Consider the following 20,592-nt stretch of genomic DNA (forward strand, 5'->3'; position numbering starts at 1 on the left):
CGCATTTGGCCCATATCCCTCTATTCCCATCGTACCCATATAACTATCTAAATGTTTTTTAAAAGACAAAATTGTACCCGCCTCTACTACTACCTCTGGCAGCTTGTTCCAGACACTCACCACCCTCTGTGTAAAAACAATGCCCCTCTGGACACTTTTGTATCTCTCCCCTCTCACCTTAAACCTCTATGCCCTCTAGTTTTAGACTCCCCTACTTTTGGAAAAAGATATTGACTATCTAGCTGATCTGTGCCCCTCATTATTTTATAGACCGCTATAAGATTACCCCTCAGCCTCTTATGCTCCAGAGAAAAAAGTCCCAGTCTATTCAGCCTCTCCTTATAACCCAAACCATCAAGTCCCAAAGTATCCTAGTAAATTTTTTCTGCACTCTTTCTAGTTTAATAATATCCTTTCTATAATAGGGTGGCCAGAACTGCACACAGTATTCCAAGTGTGGCCTTACCAATGTCTTGTACAACTTCAACAAGACGTCCCAACTCCTGTATTCAACGTTCTGACCAATGAAACCAAGCATGCCGAATGCCTTCTTCACCACTCTGTCCACCTGTGACTCCACTTTCAAGGAGCTATGAACGTGTACCCCTAGATCTCTTTGTTCTGTAACTCTCCCCAACACTCTACCATTAATTGAGTAAGTCCTGCCCTGGTTCAATCTACCAAAATGTATCACCTCGCATTTGTCTAAATTAAACTCCATCTGCCATTCGTCAGCCCACTGGCCTAGTGAATGCTCCGAGGACACAAATTCAATTCCCACGACAGCAGCTGGTGGAATTTAAACTTAATAAAAAATCTCCCTCTCCCACACACACACAAACACTTTTTCCCTTCTCTCTTACACCCGCTTGCGCGCCTCCCCGTGTCTCCCGCACAGGTCTCCCTGTCTCGCGCAAACATTCGCCTCCCTCTCCCGCGCACAGGCGTACCTCTCACCCACATTCATACCTCTCGCCCACATTCATACATCCCTCACTTTCACACACGACTCGTTTTCACACGCACACAAATCTCCCTCTCACGTACATACATCTCTTTCTCAGAGATGTCACCTTTTCTTGCGCACATGCGCACAAGTCTCCCTATCTCGTGCACCTGCACACACCTTCCTCGCGCACGCACTCACTGACTCTCTCGCGCGTGCACACTCACCGACTCTCGCTGGCGCGCTCTCACCGACTCTCCCTCTCTCGTGCACACATCTCTCTTTCTTGCAGATGTCATCTTTTCTTGTGTGCATGCGCACAAGTCTCCCTGTCTCGTGCACCTGCACACACCTTCCTCGCGCGCACTCACTGACTCTCCCTCTCTCGTGCTCTTTCTCACATCACTCTTTCTCACAGATGTCACCTTTTCTTGCGTACATGCACACATCTCCCTGTCTCGTGCACTTGCACACACCTTCCGCACGCACACTCACCAAGTCTCTTGCGCGCGCGCACACTTTCCGACTCTTGCGCGCGTGCACGCACATTTTCACCAACTCTCCCCCTCTCGTTCACACATCGCTCTTTCTCACAGATGTCACCTTTTCTTGCGTACATGCACACAAGTCTCCCTATCTCCTGCACCTGCAGTCACGTCCTCGCGTACACTCACCGACTCTATCGCGCGTGCGCGCGCCGACAAACTCTTGCGCGCGCGGGCGCTCGCCGACTCTCTCGCGCATGCACGCCAACTCACTCTCTCTCGTGCGCGCACGCGCCGACTTACTCTCTCTCGTGCGCGCGCCGACTCTCTCGCACGCGCGCCGACTCACTCTCTCGCAAGCACGCGCACACGCCGTCTTACTCTCGCATGCGCGCGCTCACCGTCTCAATCTCTCTCGCCCTTGTGCACGCGCGCGGGCCGATTCACTCTCCCTCTTTCTCTATCCCTCCCTCGCGCACGCACGCCGACTCTCTCTCTCTCCCTCTCTCGCGCGGGCCGACTTTCTCTCTCTCTCTCTCTCTCCCTGCCTCCCTCTCTCCCTCACGCGGGCGTGCCGACTCTCTCTCTCCCTCGCTCGCTCGCTCTCGCTCACGTGCGCACTCTCATCGACTCTCTCGCGCGCATGCATGCACTCTCCGACACACACTCGTGTGCGCGCACACCCTGAAACACTCTCTCACCCTCGCCGACTCTCGCACACGCACTTGCACTCTCTTACGGCGTGCGCGCGCATGCTCCGACACTCTCTTCCGCGCATGATCCGACACTCTCTTGCGCGCGCGCGCTCTCCGACACTCTCTTGCGCGCGCACGCTCTCCGACACTCTCTTGCGCTCTCCGACACTCTCTTGCGCGCGTGCGCGCTTTCCGACACTCTCTTGCGCGCGTGCGCTCTCCGACACTATCTTGCGCGCGCTTTCCGACACTCTCTTGCGTGCGCACGCTCTACGACAGTCTCTTGCGCGCGCTTTCCGACACTCTCTTGCGCGCGCACGCTCTCCGACACTCTTGCGCGCAAGCGCGCTCTCCGACACTCTCTTGCACGCGCACGCTCTCCGACACTCTCTTGCGCGCGCGCGCTCTCCCACACTCTCTTGCGCGCGCGCGCTCTCCGACACTCTCTTGCGTGCGGGCTCTCCGACACTCTCTTGCGCACACGCGCGCTCTCCGACACTATCTTGCGCGTGCGCGCCCGCTCTCTGACACTATCTTGCGCGCGCTCTCCGACACTCTCTTGCGCGCGCACGCTCCCCGACACTCTCTTGCGTGCGCGCGCTCTCCGACACATTTGCGCGCGCGCTCTCCGACACACTCTCTCGTGTCCGCGCACACCCTCCAACATTCACACTCGCACTCGCACTCTCCGACTCTCCTTCGCGCGTGCAGGCCGACTCTCTCTCTCCCTCTCGCGCGCGCTCTCATCGACTCTCTCGCACATGCATGCACTCTCCGACACACACTCGTGTGCGCGCACACCCTCCAACACTCACCGACTCTCACACACACACACGCACTCTCTTGCGCGCGCGCGCTCTCCGACACTCTCTTGCGCGTGCGTGCGCGCTCTCCGACACTCTCTTGCGCGTGGGCGCGTGCTCTCTGACACTCTCTTGCGCGTGGGCGCACGCTCTCCGACACTATCTTGCGCGTGGGCGCGCGCTCTCCGAAACTCTCTTGCGCGTGGGCGCGCGCTCTCCGACACTCTCTTGCGCGTGGGCGCACGCTCTCCGACACTCTCTTGCGCGTGGGCGCGCGCTCTCCGACACTCTCTTGCGCGTGGGCGCGCGCTCTCCGACACTCTCTTGCACGTGGGTGAGCTCTCCGACACTCTCTTGCGCGTGGGCGCGCGCTCTCCGACACTCTCTTGCGCGTGGGCGCGCGCTCTCCGACACTCTCTTGCGCGTGGGCGCGCGCTCTCCGACACTCTCTTGCGCGTGGGCGCGCGCTCTTCGACACTCTCTTGCGCGTGGGCGCGCGCTCTCCGACACTCTCTTGCGCGTGGGCGCGCGCTCTCCGACACTCTCTTGCGCGTGGGCGCGCGCTCTCCGACACTCTCTTGCGCGTGGGCGCGCGCTCTCCGACACTCTCTTGCGCGTGGGCGCGCGCTCTCCGACACTCTCTTGCGCGTGGGCGCGCGCTCTCCGACACTCTCTTGCGCGTGGGCGCGCGCTCTCCGACACTCTCTTGTGCGTGGGCGCGCGCTCTCCGACACTCTCTTGCGCGTGGGCGCGCGCTCTCCGACACTCTCTTGCGCGTGGGCGCGCGATCTCCGACACTCTCTTGCGCGTGGGCGCGCGCTCTCCGACACTCTCTTGCGCGTGGGCGCGCGCTCTCCGACACTCTCTTGTGCGTGGGCGCGCGCTCTCCGACACTCTCTTGTGCGTGGGTGCGCTCTCCGACACTCTCTTGCGCGTGGGCGCGCGCTCTCCGACACTCTCTTGCGCGTGGGCGCGCGCTCTCCGACACTCTCTTGCGCGTGGGTGCGCTCTCCGACACTCTCTTGCGCGTGGGCGCGCGCTCTCCGACACTCTCTTGCGCGTGGGCGCGCGCTCTCTGACACTCTTGCGCGTGGGCGCGCGCTCTCCGACACTCTCTTGCGCGTGGGCGCGCGCTCTCCGACACTCTCTTGCGGTGGGCGTGCGCTCTCCGACACTCTCTTGCGCGCGCCCACACACGAGGACGGCCTCAACCGGGATATTGGGTTCATGTCCCACTATTTGTAACCCCCACAGAGTTTCACTGGCTGTCTTGTCTGGAGACAATACACATCTTTTTAGCCTGTCTTGATGCTCTCTCCACTCATGCTGTTTTGTTTCTTAAAGACTTGATTAGTTGTAAGTATTCGCATTCCAACCATTATTCATGTAAATTGAGTTTGTGTCTTTATATGCTCTGTTTGTGAACAGAATTCCCACTCACCTGAAGAAGGGGCTTGGAGCTCCGAAAGCTTGTGTGGCTTTTGCTACCAAATAAACCTGTTGGACTTTAACCTGGAGTTGTTAAACTTCTTACTGTGTTTACCCCAGTCCAACGCCGGCACCTCCACATCATATAATTTCTCAACAGGTGCTTCTATACTTATTTTGGAAGTGATTTTTCCTTTTCCTTTGTCCATGACGTGTGCAGGCAGTAAAAAAATGTCCTACTTGTTTGCCTTAGTGCCAGATATAGCATTGATTAAATACAGAATAAAGTTTCTTCTACTATAATTTGGCAAACTGTCTTAACTAGCCCCCTGCCAAACCTTTCCGGAATATTATTTACTGTATGATAACATTTCTCACAGCAAACCACTCTGCACACATTGTAGGGGCATTTTGTTAAAAGTTCCTATAACCTCAGGTGTGTAAATGATTGAGAATTATAAAATAAATGTCAAGATGTGACTTATACAGCTGTACTTACAGTGAATCTTACAGAAGTTGTGTAAAAGTAATCATTTTTATTGTAAACCTGCCATTTTGTTTTCTTTTCCCCATCATCTCTTCTCCCATCCGTCCCCCCACCCAACTAATTTTCTTCCCCTCCACTCCTGTTCTGAAATCGTTGACTTACCCTGGGGTACAGGTAAATGGGTGCTGGATGCCAATTTATGTGGAAATCTTTAAGCATTTATAGACTATTGGTCATACCAGCTGAGTGCAAATCTAACCTTACTCGATGTCCAATCATCTGCACTTTAAATCAGAGCCATCAAATAAAGATCAGGAGTGGGAACTTGATCAGAATATTTTCCTGCTTAACTCAGACTAGTTTAAAACTTACCGAGTTATTAGACAAGTTAGTCAGCAGTCCCTATTTGATATTTAGTGAGCTGTAAACGGAATTTTACGGTGTCAAAGGGTTACTAATGAAATTGTGCGTGCAACAATGGGACCCTGAGTAACTTGCTCTGAATTTCATGTTAAATATTAAACTTTAATTGGAGAGCAGTAATTAATAATCATTACAGAATTAGCTTTAAACAGTTTTTTCATTAACTAATTGTAACTGTAGTCTAAAATCATTGAGACAATATGTTTTCTGTGTGAGTTAAAGGCTTGTGTTTACTGGACCATGGTTCCGAACAGAAACTTGAGCCAGTACATTCTCCTGTATGATTCTCCATAATCAGTTGTCATATCTTAATCTGTTACACTGTGGAGAACTAAGCTAAATCAAATTCTTAACAGAATTTTCTCTTTCGTTCTGAGTAAGCAATATTTCCTGCTACTGTTTTCACTGACTGGTGTTTAAAAAACATGATATTAGGTAAAATGATCTATTTAAAAAAAAAAATCTGCATTTCTAATCTGTTTATGCACATTTCAAAAGCAGCAGTTTAACCACTTTCACAATGAGATTTTAAAACTATTTGTAGCTTTAGAACATTACATTAGGTACCATTCAACCCCAATCCTGACGCTTTCGTTTATTAAGGAAATAGTAATGATTATTTTTTGATCTACAAATACCCGGCTTTTTAAAGGAATTGTTTCATGTTCTGTCCTTCCAGCTTGTGTGATCTGCTCAACTTCGGTCTCTGTTGCAATTTTTAAAAGTCCGACATTTGGCTTTTCAGAAGTGTTCCTGATTGTGATGACAAGGCAACATGTTCAAATGTTTGCTAATCATACCCTGTTAAGCTCCCCCTGTGTTTGTGATGGTTGTCCATGATTATTTTGGCCCTGCATCTGTGCATCGTGTTGGCTACAGATAGATTGATTTCTGGATAAATCTAGGACACACTTTCTCTCCTCACAGCTGATGAAGGTGGCTGGTTTTAAAAGCAACACTTAAGTATGTCAACAGTTGCATGTTGCCTTTCTGAATAACTCTTGTTTGATGATTGAGTTAAAGCAATCAGTCAGTACATTGTCAAGCTTTGCGAGTTTGAGCTATTGTGGGCTAATGCTTGCAAAACGGTATTGATCTAGAACATAGAAAAGATCTTTGCTATGTTTTTTACTTTGAACGGACAGGTTTAGAACACACATTTATTACACATACAAGTGGAGGCTGTTTTCTTTGGTTAACCTTCATTGACTGTTTGAATCCATTCTGTCGAACAACTGTTCATTTTTTATTGGTTTTTTTCCCCCGTTACAAGTTTCTCTGAAAGTACGCTTCAAAATGAGTCACTCTTGACAAAGCAACCTCAAAGGTGCTATTAAAATGATTGGGAGCTTCCTTCCTATACAACGGCCATAATACTCTGACACCATAGAAACTGTCTTAGAGCTCTGACTGTGAATAGAAGCTGCCTTCCTAAAGGTGGTCTCTAACACCATGACATCACTGGTACCGTGGCACTGCTCACATTTTTAATGCTTCTTTATTATTTATTGCCAAGTTGCTTCCTTCTGTCCTGAAGGTGTTGATTTTCTGTAGTACAGTTAATCGTATTGGAGCCCTTGACAGTGAGTATCAGTAGACTGTTGAACTAATGGGCCTTCATAACTGAGCCCCATTGTGTCTCCATTCAGCATCCAAATGGCGGGGGTTGTCATTTGACCATTAGATGCAGGGCCCTTACCTTTCTACTCCCTGTTGCACTGAACACCCCTGTAGCCCTGGCTTAGACCAGCTACATCAGCATTGACTGGGCACTAAACCTTGGATTTTCTTGCTCGTTCTGCATCAGTCACTAGCTGAATAAAATTGTTAGGACTGGAGGGAGTGAATTCAGTCTTCGCATTTGCTTGGGCTGTTGCTTCTATTCATTTTTTAAAGTTGCAGAAGAGTTTAATAGAATAATTATGCCACAATTACCCGCAATAACACTCAACTAAGTTTCATTTGGAGCATGGGTATACTACTGGTATGACCTCTCGTGACCTGGGACAGGCATGCACAAGAGTCATCCATGGTCACACCTCCGGTCTTTATCCCCCACCACTTGCCCCTCACTGGAGAAGCCCCTGTCCTCTGCATTTCACCTGCCCTGGGTGATATGTCTCAGATAAACACCTTGGACCACACCCATTGACATTCTGTCCCTTCATGCTGAATTATAAAGTATGTTGATTGCTGAGATGCTGTTTTTGTGTGTTGCCATTTTTGCCATAGCAAAAAAACTGTTGCTTTCTTTGCCTAGGTGAGGTATGTAAGGTTCTCATTCATTTTGATTCCAAGCAGTGACTTACTTGGGTCGATCTCGCTGATTTCAGATCTGATTGAGTTATCATGGTGCCTTGTACTCTGAAAATAATGTAATGTTCCTAAAGGATGCAACCCACCTCTTCATGTGACGGTGAAACAGATGGAAATGGAAGTTGACTCTCTTAACGCCTCTTGGGTTTTAAAAAAAAAGGGCGGCATGGACAAGTTGGGCCGAAGGGCCTGTTTCCATGCTGTAAACCTCTATGACTGTATGATCCCTGCTGAATAATTAGCATTTCCAAAATGCATTTTATATTCCTTAAATATATAAATTTCTCTCTTGTTTTTAACCATGTATGAACCCATCCCCACTCTTTCTGTGTTTAATCTTATAAGAGTCCGTGCCCTTTCTCTCTTGTGTTTATTCCTGTAAGAATCCATGCCCCTCAGTCTGTATTTAATCTCCAAGAACCCATGCCCTGTCTTCCTTTCCCCGATTGAACTTGTATGAATCCAGGTCCTCTTAATCCAGAAGGATTCATATCCTCTCTATCTGTTTTTAATGCTGTGTGTTCTCACACTTCTGCTATTTGTCTTTAATCCTGTTAGAGCCCATGCACTCCTTATCTTGTGTTAAACTCTGTTAGAGCCCATGCCCCCTCTAACTGTGTTAAACCTAAGAACCCATTCTCCCATTATCTTGGGGGTAAGTGATATGCAGAATGATTTAAGCAATAACACATGCCTGTACTGCACCAGAAAATCATGGGCAGGCTGACCACTCTCTCTGCTATAGCACAGGTGTAAGTATGTCATTGCCTTTCGATCATACCTTTCCAAATTAACAGCCTCCCTACTGTTCCTGTTAGCAATAAGTATCGAAAGTTACTGCTATTTTCAAGCTGATGTCTTGTCAGATTTGGCTGGAAGTAGCATTGTGCAAAACGTAAATGTTGCCTCCAGGCAATCACCATTCAAACTATAACATTTAGCCAGTTAAAATGATGCCTTTCTCTAGGTATGATCGAATAGGAAATAACATTTCCTGTGGTTCCATTTCCTAAAAGACAGATTAACCTCTTCACCGCCATTTCAACACTGAGCTACTTGCATCCCATTGACCAGCTTTCTGGTGTGATTTCCCCAGCCCCTTTGATTTGTATTAAGTGTAAGGTTTTCCATGTTTGTGTGGCATTCTCCAACTGGATTTCCTGCATAATCTGCAATGGTCATTCATATCCCTCCATTAACTCTGCTTTGAATCGGTGACCAGGAGGTGTGGTGAAAATATGACCTGTGTAACTTATTTGTGGTCCCTACCTGGTGTTTCACACAGGTGAGATTGGGATTAGGGGTTTTGAACCTACATCCCCCTGCCACAGTATACTGGAGTGTGAGTGTGCTGCACTTCATCCAATCATACTGCACAGGAGGTGGCCATTTGACCCAATGTGTCTGTGTCAACTCTTAGAGTTGCTTATCCTCAGAATTCTAGCTATATTCTAAAATGTTCCAAAAGCCAAACCTCCCCCTCGACACCACTTCAAAAAAAAGATGAAAACCTAATGCATTTGGTGATGTGGTTAAAGGCTGACTTTATCTCCTGGTGGGAAATAATTCTGTTCTTTCTAAACTTTCCAGGTAAAAGTACCCCTGTAAACAGGCCTGGCTCGGCCGACTCTCTCAAGTCCCACGATCCTTTCCAGCCCTTTGGCGCTGATGACGGTGACCCGTTTCAAAGTAAAAAGGGGCTCGGTGACCCATTCAGCGGTAAAGATCCCTTCACGCCTACTTCCTCAAGTAAAACTTCTAAAGACTCTTCTTTGGGTTTTGCAGACTTCAGCTCTGTAAGTTGAGATCAGTGATACTCTCTGTCCACAATCAACCCCTCCTGTCCCCTCTCCCAATCTGTGCTAGTATGGTCATTTTACTAAAGCCTACAACTGGACACCTCACCAGCTTCTCTTGCCATTTTTTTGAAAATCATGCTAGCCATTTCTGCATAATAACACTGATCTCTTAAATATCTCTTGCCCTTTCCTCGCTTTCTGTCTAACATAGTGGAGAAAAAAAAATTCTTCTAACCAGTGGCCAACCTTATAACGACAGTTAGCAGCCTTTCCAAAAATAAAATTCTTGAGATGGACATAGAGGGGGAAAGTAATTCCATAATCATTTGGCAACTGTACATTGGCAAGGGGCTAACTGATTCCTGCCAACATTAAGCTGGATATGGTGATTGTTATGAGGCTGTCATAGACTGGGATTGAAGTGTTTATTTTGGTTCTGTCCAAGGTGAAAGTCCTTTCCAAATAAACTTCAACCAGGATAGATATATCACTAAGGCCTGTGGCCAGACATACCTTAGTTGGTGGCTGGGTATTAACCTTTCTTTCTCATCCCACCATCCCCCTTCCCCTACTCCGCCATCTCCCCACCATGCACTACTTGAGGCAATTGACCTGATCTGCTTCAGCGCAATTTCCTCCTGTAATACTCAGCTGGTGCATGTGAGGCATTGACGATAAATTTGAATTTTTATTAACCTGTGTCAACAGTATCACTACTCAGCTCTCAGTCCTGAGTGTATTGCATGTGGATTTAGTGTGCACCAGTCCTCTTTTTGTATATGTTTATGTTTTTTATAAAGTTAGTGAACGTGTAGTGTTATGAGTGAACTGTGGACTGAACCAAGCCAGTGGGAAACATGGAAGAGGCATCAATGGATTTGGGTTTGGTTATATGCTCTTCGGTGATAGGCTAATGCAAACTGTTGAGATTTCCTGCCATGTTTTTATGTTAGTTAGTCATTCCAAGTGTTCTCACTACCTCCGATTCTTTACCTTTAAGAAATTTTGCTTCTTGTTTGCTCTTTAGCTGGAGGTTGTCTTTTCTTAGAGTTTCGGGTGTTCCAATACAATAGTGTCTGCTGCATTTTTTGGTTTGTTTATTGTGTTACATGTTGTCAAAAGTTTAACAAGAAGACAAACAGGCAAAATAAATTATATATAATTATAATATTGAACACCTTGTCCTGAAAGGGAAGTCTTCATTCATCATTACCTGCTTAGTTGATTTGTTTTTGGCTGGTACGTCACAGCTCTCAGAGAAATGTTCTTTGATAGATAGATGAGAGATGGAACTCTGCAGGTAGTAATGTCGGAAAAGGACACAAATTGTTTTCATTAGATTTTAAGCATGTTATTTTAACCCTTCCAACAGCCTAAACAATGGTGAGTAAAATGTAGCCGAGGGCCTACTCATTTTTATACAGCAGTTCAGTCTGGGATGCGATGGTATTCCCATTTGTGAACTAACTGAGATATTAAGAATCATGAGTGGTGGTGTTCACTTTCTCGTCCTGGCAGCTTCTGACCCCATCTACCTTCTTATAATTTTTCTTCCATTATGTTTTTAAAGCAGTGAGATCCTGGACTGTAGGTCTATGGATGTCAGTAATCTTTACATCAGAGCTTAGCCAGTGAACTGAGGTAGGCTATTTTGCTGTGGATGTATCATTGCCAAATAAGATTATGTGCAAAATAGATATCGTAGGAGATGACTGTTAGCATTCTACTGGACACAGTATAACCTGTTGTACCACAGACACACTATGCTTGAAAAATGTACAATCTACAGCTGCACAATTTACCATGGTTACATTAACCCTCAACTCCTTCCATTGAGAAGATCAAGCAGCAATATCACTAAAACACCATTGATTCCAAATCGAGCATCATCCAGAATAGGGACATATATTGCTGTTACTTCAAAGTCGCTCGGTCAATATCCTGGAATTCTCTTCCTGGTAGCATTGTGAGAGCACCATCAGCCCAATAAAGATAGTTGTTCAAACTAAAGGATTCTCTTCTCAGGGCGACTCGGGATTGGCAAATGATTCAGCATTGCCAGTGTCATCCACATCCTGAGAACAAATTTTAAAAATCCAATCAAATCCTAAAGTTATCCTATCACAGCAGCCAACTCTGTCTTAAATTTTTGTCTTTTTTTCCACTGTGCTAATCGGGGACACATCCGTATGGATATGGCAGTAATAGTGGCTGAGAGTTTAAATCCCACGCTGGCAAGTTAAGAAATTATATTCAATAAATCTGGTCATTTGTGGGCTGCACTAGAAAGTGTCAGTGAAAACTGACTGACTGACTATTGTAAAATCCTAGCTGACTTCAAGGGAGAGAACCGGCTGCCCTGGTGAGGCCAGACCAACATGTGATATCAGTCCCACTTATATGGTTGACATTTAACATCTTTTGAAGTGACCTAAAATAATGGTTACACAATGGGAAATGAAGACAAACAAGATGAAAAGTAGCAGAATACATGAACTGAATGAAAGCTATGGATCTTGACTGCATCTGATTGAAGATCAGTGCACTAAACCTATTCCAATTGTTCCAGAATGGCTATAAAGCTGGCGTTTACCTGATAATGTTGCCGAGCTATATCCTGACAATAAAATAAATAACTTGACCAATTGCTGTTTTATTGGCTCCTCCTCAGTAGTGGTAGAAAGAATGAGCAATACTGGCTGCAAGGAACACTTTCTCACCAAGACCCATTTTCTGCTCTACCAAATTTACTCAGTTCTAGGGCTCGTCACAGTCTTGAATCAATACGCTAAATGCAAGTCGAGAAGTGAAAGCATTTATTCTTGACATAGAGGTGCAATTTGGCTATGTAAGGTATAAAGGAGCCTTTGAGAAATTAAGAAGCTATATGGAAAGCATTCTAGTGATTGACTGGTTGTCGGAGATGAATCTTTAGCGCTTTAGACATAACGCCTGGAGTTTGAGTGCAGCATCCTAGGCCTAGTCATCTTTGCTTACTTCATAAATGACATTCTCTTTGTAGTGAAATCAAGAGTGGGGCTATTTGCTGAAACAATTACTATGTTCATCATCTTTCACAACTCCAAAATCATGAAAGGGCACATTGCAGTCTGGAACAGAACCTGGGCAATATCTAGGTTTCAGCTGACAAATGGCAGGCAATGTTTGCGTCACATAAGTGCCAGGTAATGACTATCTCTAGCAAGCAATCGTCTAACCACTTTTGCCTGACTTTAATGACATACCATCACTGAATCTACTACTAGGTCACCATTGACCAGAAACTGAACTGCAGCAGCCATATCAACATTGTGGCTGCAAGTAGTGAGGATCATGGGTACTTTACAAAGAGTAGTTCACCTCCTGAGGTCAAGTACCAACTGACTCGAGAACAGCTTCTTTCCTGCTGCCATCAGACTTTTGGATGGACCTACCTCGCACTAAGTTGATTTTTCTCTACACTCTAGCTATGCCTGTAACACTACATCCTGTGCACTCCTTTCTTTTTCTACGAACGGTATGCTTTGTCTCTATAGCGCGCAAGAAACTACTTTTCATTGTATACTAATACACGTGACAGTAATAAATCAAATCAAATACATTGCATGTCCGTCATTTACAAAACTCAAATCAGGAGTTTGACAAATATTCAACATTCACTTGACTTGATGCAAACACGAGCACTTGAGATGTGGAGGTGGGGCCTGAATGGGATTGTTGTCAGTGCAGGTTCGATGGGCCAGGTGGCCTCCTTCTGCACTGGAGATTCTATGATTCTTCAAGGACAGGCAGTCAGCTTGATTGAGAGTGTTGCTGATGAATTCAGTCTATCAATTCCTCCATCTATGGTGTTCTGTAGCTTCTGTATACACCATCAACAGTGCCATGGTCAGCAACATCATGGGAATACATCATCATCTCAAAGTTCTCCTATCATTCACACACTGCCCTGAGTTGGACATGCACTACCATTCCTCTACCTACTAGAGTCAACACGCTTGACTGTTCTGCCACATGTCATCATGCAAGTACCATCATCACAGGAACTGCACTGCTTTAAGAAGGCGGCCCACCACCAATTTCTGAGTGCAAACTAGGGGTGGGCATTGTATGCACCTTTGCAGGGCTGCCAACATCTCAGCAACAAATTGAAACGTACTACTGCACAAACATCCTGCTAAAGGTTGTTATTCAGGCGCTCAAATGTATGAAGGTCACTTGACCAGTTCCCGTAGAAAGATGCTGGGCTAGTTATATTTATTTTAGTTAGACCAGCCATTGTTTTCAATCCCTGCTCTAAATTCTACTCTGTAATCACTGACTCCACACCTCTTCCTGGCAATAGTCTAGATTAAGCCAGTCTGTTTGCAATCTCTGTGTCACCTGTGATCCTGAGATGAGCTTCTGATCTCATTCATACCATCACTAAAACTGCCTATTTCCAGCTCTGTGACATTACCCGACATTGCTCCTGTCTTGTTCATCTGCTGCTGCAGCTGACGTTCGTGTTTCATTACTTCCTTGACTATTCCAACTCACTCCTGGATGGTCTCCCACTTTCACCTTCATAGAACATAGAACATTACAGTGCAGTACAGGCCCTTTGGCCCTCGATGTTGCGCCAACCAGTGAAACCAATCTAAAACCCATCTAACCTACACTATTCCAATATCACTCATATGTTTATCCAATAACCATTTGAATGCTCTTAATGTTGACGAGTCCACTACTGCTGCAGGCAGGGCATTCCACGCCCTTACTACTCTCTGAGTAAAGAACCTACCTCTAACATCTGTCCTATATCTCTCACCCCTCAATTTAAAGCTATGTCTCCTCGTGTTAGCCATCACCATCTGAGGAAAAAGGCTCTCACTATCCACCCTATCTAATCCTCTGATCATCTTGTATGCCTCTATTAAGTCACCTCTTAACCTTCTTCTCTCTAACGAAAACAACCTCAAGCCCCTCAGCCTTTCCTCATACGATTTTCCCACCATACCAGGCAACATCCTGGGTAAATCTCCTCTGCCCTCTTTCCAACACTTCCACATCCTTCCTATAATGCGGCGACCAGAACTGTACGCAATACTCCAAATGCGGCCGCACCAGAGTTTTGTACAGTTGCAACATGACCTCCTGGCTCCGAAACTCAATCCCTCTACCAATAAAAGCCAACACACCGTGTGCCTTCTTAACAACCCTATCAACCTGGGTGCCAACTTTCAGGGATCTATGCACATGGACACCCAGATCCCTCTGTTCATCCACACATAAACTTGAGGTCATTCAAAACTCTGCTGCATGTGTCTTCACTCGCAGCAAGTCCCATTCTCCTATCATACCTGCACTCGCTGGTTGACATTGACTCCAGATCAGCTAATGACTTGACTTTCAATTCCCCTTCATTATTTTCAAATCTCTTCATGGACTCGTCCCACCATATCTCCATAATCTATTCCGACCCTACAACCCTCTGAGATACCTGCACTCTTCTAATACTACTTAAGAACAAAAGAATATAAGAACTAGGAGCAGGAGTAGGCCATCTGACCCCTCGAGCCTGCTCCGCCATTCAATAAGATCATGGCTGATCTTTTCGTGGACTCAGCTCCACTTACCCGCCTGCTCACCATAACCCTTTGCTGTTACTTTACTGTTCAAAAATTTATCTATCCTTGCCTTAAAAACATTTAATAAGGCAGCCTCAACTGCTTCACTGGGCAGGGAATTCCATAGATTCACAACCCTTTGTATGAAGAAGTTCCTCCTCAACTCAGTCCTAAATCTGCTGCCCTTTATTTTGAGGCCATGCCCTCTAGTTCTAGTTTCACCCACCAGTGGAAAAAACTTCCCTGCTTCTATCTTATCTGTTCCCTTCATAATCTTATATGTTTCTAAAAGATCTCCCTTCATTCTTCAGAATTCCAATGAGTATAGCCCCAGTCTACTCAGTCTCTCCTCATAAGCCAATCCTCTCAACTCCGGAATCAACCTAGTGAATCTCCTCTGCGCCCCCTCCAGTGCCAATATATCCTTTCTCAAGTAAGCAGACCAGAACTGCACACGCTACTCCAGGTGTGGCCTCACCAGCACCTTATACAGCTGCAACATAATCTCGCTGTTTTTAAACTCCATCCCTCTAGCAATAAAGGACAAAATTCCATTTGCCGCCTTAATTACCTGCTGCACCTGCAAACCAACTCCTTGTGATTTTTGCACAAGGACACCCAGGTCCCTCTGCACAGCAGCATGCTGAATTTTTTTTACCATTTAAGCTTCTTATGCTTTCACAGTTTTGCTCCTCATAGGTGATCTTGCCTTCAGCTGCCCAGACCCCAGCTCTTGAATTCACCCCACTATACCTCTGCGCCTCTCTACCTCACTTTCTGCCTTTAAGATGCTCCTTAAAACTGACATCTTTGACGAAGCTTTTGGCATCTGACCTGATATCTCCTTATGAGGCTTGGTATTATACTTTGTTTTGTGATGCTCCTGTGAAGTTACTTGGGATATTTCATTATGTTAAAGGTGTTCTATAAATCTGTCGTTTGACTTTTTGCTCCACTGGCTGTTTTCGTTTGGGCCCTTAATATACGGAGGTGAGACAGAGACAAGCCAGTCTGTTCTTTTACTGTCATCCAGCAATCTCTCCTGGAACTGTGTGTAAGGAAGATTGAGACGTATTGAGAGGGATAGAGAGTATGTATCAGGTGGGGATGGTCCAGCAGCAAGCTTGGATATGATTTGATCTTATTCCCTTTAATATCATTCCACCTCAAATGGAATATTTGCCAATACTCATTGCCATGACTCTCTCATGATAACTTAACTCACTGTCTGCACAATGTGTGTCCCTGTTTATACCTACAACTGGACAGAAACTATGTTGACTTTGATCTGGTTGTCTTGGGGAGTTACATTAGAGATGCTCAACAGTACATTGCAATTGTTTCTTCCTTTACCCTGCTGCAGGATTGGTGGCAGCATGTTCATGGTGAGCTGATGGAAGGTCCTATCTGCCTCCCTTGATGGTTGACAAAGCTCCGCAGAGTGAGGGTTAACCTTCTCTTAACTTCTCAATTCATCCCTGAGAAAAGTTGTCTTGTGCATAGTTTCTTCTGACGTAATCTCCTTTGTCTAACGCCTAAAAGACTTCTCCTGTCAATGACAACCACTGCTAATTGGAATGGGGATCTCTTTTTCTGTCTTGTCGAAGGAAAATAGGGATTTTATTTGCAACGGTGATTTAAAGTTGAACAGCATGTGATCACTGGGGATCCGTTTAGCATAGTGATGGACAAGCTAGGCTAGTGATTGGGCCACATGAATGGCCCTCCTTCATCTCAGTGGGCCACAAGATTGAAATCGGGCTTGTTCACTAACCGTGACCCCACAAGTAAGACTAAACACATTTAATACACGCTGAATATTTCATAATGAATTTTCGAAAATGTGTAATCATTTGTTTATCAATAGAACTCAAAACAAAAAGTATACACCTTGGAGGCAGAGGGAGCGCAGGAGTCTCAGTTAATGTTGTGAGCAATCAGCACACACCTCATTTCACTTGTCTTTGCTTTATATGCGTAACACTTCAGTCAGAAAAAAAACTACGTAGCTGGAAATCAGTGAAATGTGGCATCCCTGTGCGTGGGCGTTCTTCAACAAAATGTCTCGTGGGCCACACTCAGAATCCAAATGGGCCGCATATGGCCCCCAGGCCTCAGGTTGCTCACCAATGGTTTAATATGTGATTGAGTAGTCTCTCGTCTTTGTTGTCAGTCCATTGAAAAGAGAATGATGTTATCCAGGCGTAGTGATTTGTGTATCCTTAGGTGACTCAGCAGACCAATCTTGGAGCCACAGGTCTTTGGGCAGAGAGAACAAGAGTTTCCCTTAGGGAAGGGGGTTCTAAAGCCAGGGTTTTGCTCTCTCTCGCTCTCTTGCTCCTTGCACTTGCGTCGCTTCTCTGCAGCCGAGTGAATGTGGTCAGTTTCTGACTGTGCTGCAGCTTGTTCGATGAGGCACCACCACATTATATGGTTTGTGGCAAACTCCTCCTGTGCACCAATTTTCAAACAGTCCTTCAGAGTGTCCTTCAAACATTTCCTCCGTCCTCATGGAGATCAGATGTATGTAAATGCAAGGAGTATAGTAAATAAGATTGGGGAGTTACAGGCGGAGATTGCATTGTGGAAATGTGATATTGAGGTGATAACTGAAACCTGGTTCAAGGGAGGGTGTTAAATATTCCTGGGTACTAAAGTGTTGAGAAAAGATAGGAAAGGAAGGAAAGGGGGAGGAGTGGTGGTGTTGGTTGAGGAGAGCATTGCAGTTCTGGAGAAAGAGGATGTCATGATGTGGAGATGCCGGCGTTGGACTGGGGTAAACACAGTAAGAAGTTTAACAACACCAGGTTAAAGTCCAACAGGTTTATTTGGTAGCAAAAGCCACACAAGCTTTCGGAGCTCCAAGCCCCTTCTTCAGGTGAGTGGGAATTCTGAGTGAGAATTCCTACTCACCTGAAGAAGGGGCTTGGAGCTCCGAAAGCTTGTGTGGCTTTTGCTACCAAATAAACCTGTTGGACTTTAACCTGGTGTTGTTAAACTTCTGAAAGAGGATGTCCCAGAGGTTCAAGGACAGAATCTATTTGACTAGAGCTAAGGAACAAAAAGGGTGCAATTACAGTGCTTAGTGTAGTCTATAGACCGCCAACTAGTGAGAAGGATGTCGAAGAACAAATCTGCAGGAAATTACAGAGAGATGCAAAACAGGACAGCATGGTGGCACAGTGGTTAGCACTGCTGCCTCACAGCGCTCGGGACCCGGGTTCAATTCCGGCCTCGGGTGACTGTGTGGAGTTTGCATGTTCTCCCCATGTCTGCATGGGTTTCCTCCGGGTGCTTCAGTTTCCTCCCACAGTCCAAAGATGTGCAGGTTAGGTTGATTAGCCATGGGAAATGCACGTGGTTACGGCAATAGGAGGGTTGGGCCTGAGTGGGATGCTCGATGGGCCAAACGTTTGTAGGGATTCTATGATTTTAGAGTAGTTATAATGGGGGACTTTAGTTATCCAAATGCAGACTGGGACAGTGGTAGTGTAAAGGGTGGAGGGGGGCAAAAGTTCCTAGATTGTGTTCAGCAAAGTTTTCTACAGCGGTATGTGTTCAGTCCAACAAAAAAGGATGTAGGCTGTAGGTTGGACCTAGTTCTCAGAAATAAGTGCGCCAAGCAGATCAAGTGTCACTGGAGGGTCATTTAGGAGACCGTGATCATTGTATTGTAAAGTTTAGGATGATGATAGAAAATTAAAATTCCAGACTAAAAATTAACTGGGGGCAGTTGACTTCAATGAAGCCAGAATGGAGCTGGGCCGTTAGACTGGAATGAAAGGTTGGCAAGAAAAACTGCAGCTTAATAATGGGCTACCTTCAAACTAGAAATGTCCCGGGCACAGTTGCGGTATATTCACTTAAAAGGCAAAGGGAGGGCGAACAAATCCATAACTTCCTGGATGAAAAAAATCAATAGAAATGAAAGTAAAGAAGAAAAAAATATGCTTATGACAGTTGTTGGGGTCGAAATACAGTTGAAAATCAAGAGGAATAAAGAAGGTTCAGAGGGGAGGTGAAAAAGCACATTGGCGAAACGATGAGGGATTATGAGAAAAGACTGGGAGACAACATAAAGGGGAATCCCAAAATATAGGCAAATAAATAGTAAAAGGCTGGTAAAAGGAGGAATAGGACCGATTAGGGACCTAACAGGGGTAATGCTATTGATGTGTGGTGTACATGGACTTTGAAAAGGCATTTGATATAGTGCCACACAACACAATTGTGAGAAAAGTTATAGTTCATGGAATAAAAAGGGTCATGAATGTAGCCCAATCCATCTCTCAAACCAGTCTCCCATCCATTGACTCTGTCTACACTTCCCGTTGCCTCGGCAAAGCAGCCAACATAATTAAGGACCCCATGCTCCCCAGACATTCTCTCGTCCACCTTGTTCCATCAGGAAAAAAATACAAAAGTCTGAGATCACGTACCAACCGACTCAAGAACAGCTTCTTCTCTGCTGCTGTCAGACTTTTGAATAGACCTACTTGCATTAAGTTGATCTTTCTCTATACTCTAACTATGACTGTAACACTACATTCTGCACTCTCTCCTTTCCTACAGACGGTACGCTTTGTCTGTATAGCGTGCAAGAAACAATACTTTTCACTGTATGTTAATACATGTGACAATAATAAATCAAATCAAATAAAAGGGATAGTAGCAATATGGATACAAAATTGGCTGAATGATAGGAAGCAGAGAATAATGGTCAATGGATGTTTTTCGAGCTAGAGGAAAGGTGTTCTTCTACCTGGGGAGAGGTGTTCCCCAGGGGTCAGCATTGGGACCCTTGCTTTTCCTAATTTATATTGATCTTGATCCTGGTGTTCAAGAAACAGTTTCAAAGTTTATGGATGATGCAAAACTTGGAACGATTGTAAACTGTGAGGAGGACAGTGTAGACCTTCAAAAAAACATCGACAAGTTGGTGGAATGGGCATATAGGTGTCTATTGAAGCATATAGTATTCTGGGCTTTATTAACAGAGTACAAGAGCAAGGAGGTTTTGCTGAACTTATACAAGACACTAGTTAGATCTCAGCTGGAATTTGTGTACAGTTCTGGGTGCCACCCTATAAGGAAGGATGTGAAACACATTAGAGAGTGCAAAAGAGGTTTGCAAGAATAAGAAACTTCAGTTATGAGGTTAAAGTAGAGAGGTGGGAACTGTTCTCCTTGGAGAGAAGAAGGTTAAAAGGAGTTTTGCTCGAGGTGTTCAAAATTATGAGGGACTGGACAAGGTAGATAGAGAAAAACTGTTCTCACTCGTAAGAGTAAAGAATGAGAGGGCACAGATTTAAATTGATGTACAAAAGAAGCAAATATGATGTGAGAAAAATCTTTTTTCATACAGTGAGTGGTTTGGGTCTGGAATGCACTGCCTCGAAGTGTGGTGGAGGCTGGTTCAATTGAAGCATTCAAGAGAGCATTAGATAATCGCCCGAATGTGCCGGGGTACGATGAAAAGGCAGGGGAATGGCAGTAAATCATGATACCCATTTGGAGAGCTGGTGCAGAAATGATGGGCCAAATGGCGGCCTCCTGCGCTATAACAATTTTGTGATTCTGTGAGTGCCATCCTTAAGGTGT

General features: G+C 45.5%; 1 protein-coding gene across 1 annotated transcript in view; it reads left to right on the forward strand.

Moving 5' to 3' along the window:
- The window catches only part of LOC144479379 (epidermal growth factor receptor substrate 15-like 1), a 312,517-nt gene that overhangs the window by 257,909 nt on the left and 34,016 nt on the right, over positions 1-20,592 (forward strand). Inside the window, exon 16 of the mRNA XM_078197999.1 lies at positions 9,174-9,379. Coding sequence (XP_078054125.1) covers positions 9,174-9,379 — 206 coding nt within the window. The remainder of the gene's footprint in view (positions 1-9,173; positions 9,380-20,592) is intronic.

This window comes from Mustelus asterias, chromosome 26 (assembly GCF_964213995.1).
Source record: "Mustelus asterias chromosome 26, sMusAst1.hap1.1, whole genome shotgun sequence".
Taxonomy (NCBI): Eukaryota; Metazoa; Chordata; class Chondrichthyes; order Carcharhiniformes; family Triakidae; genus Mustelus; species Mustelus asterias.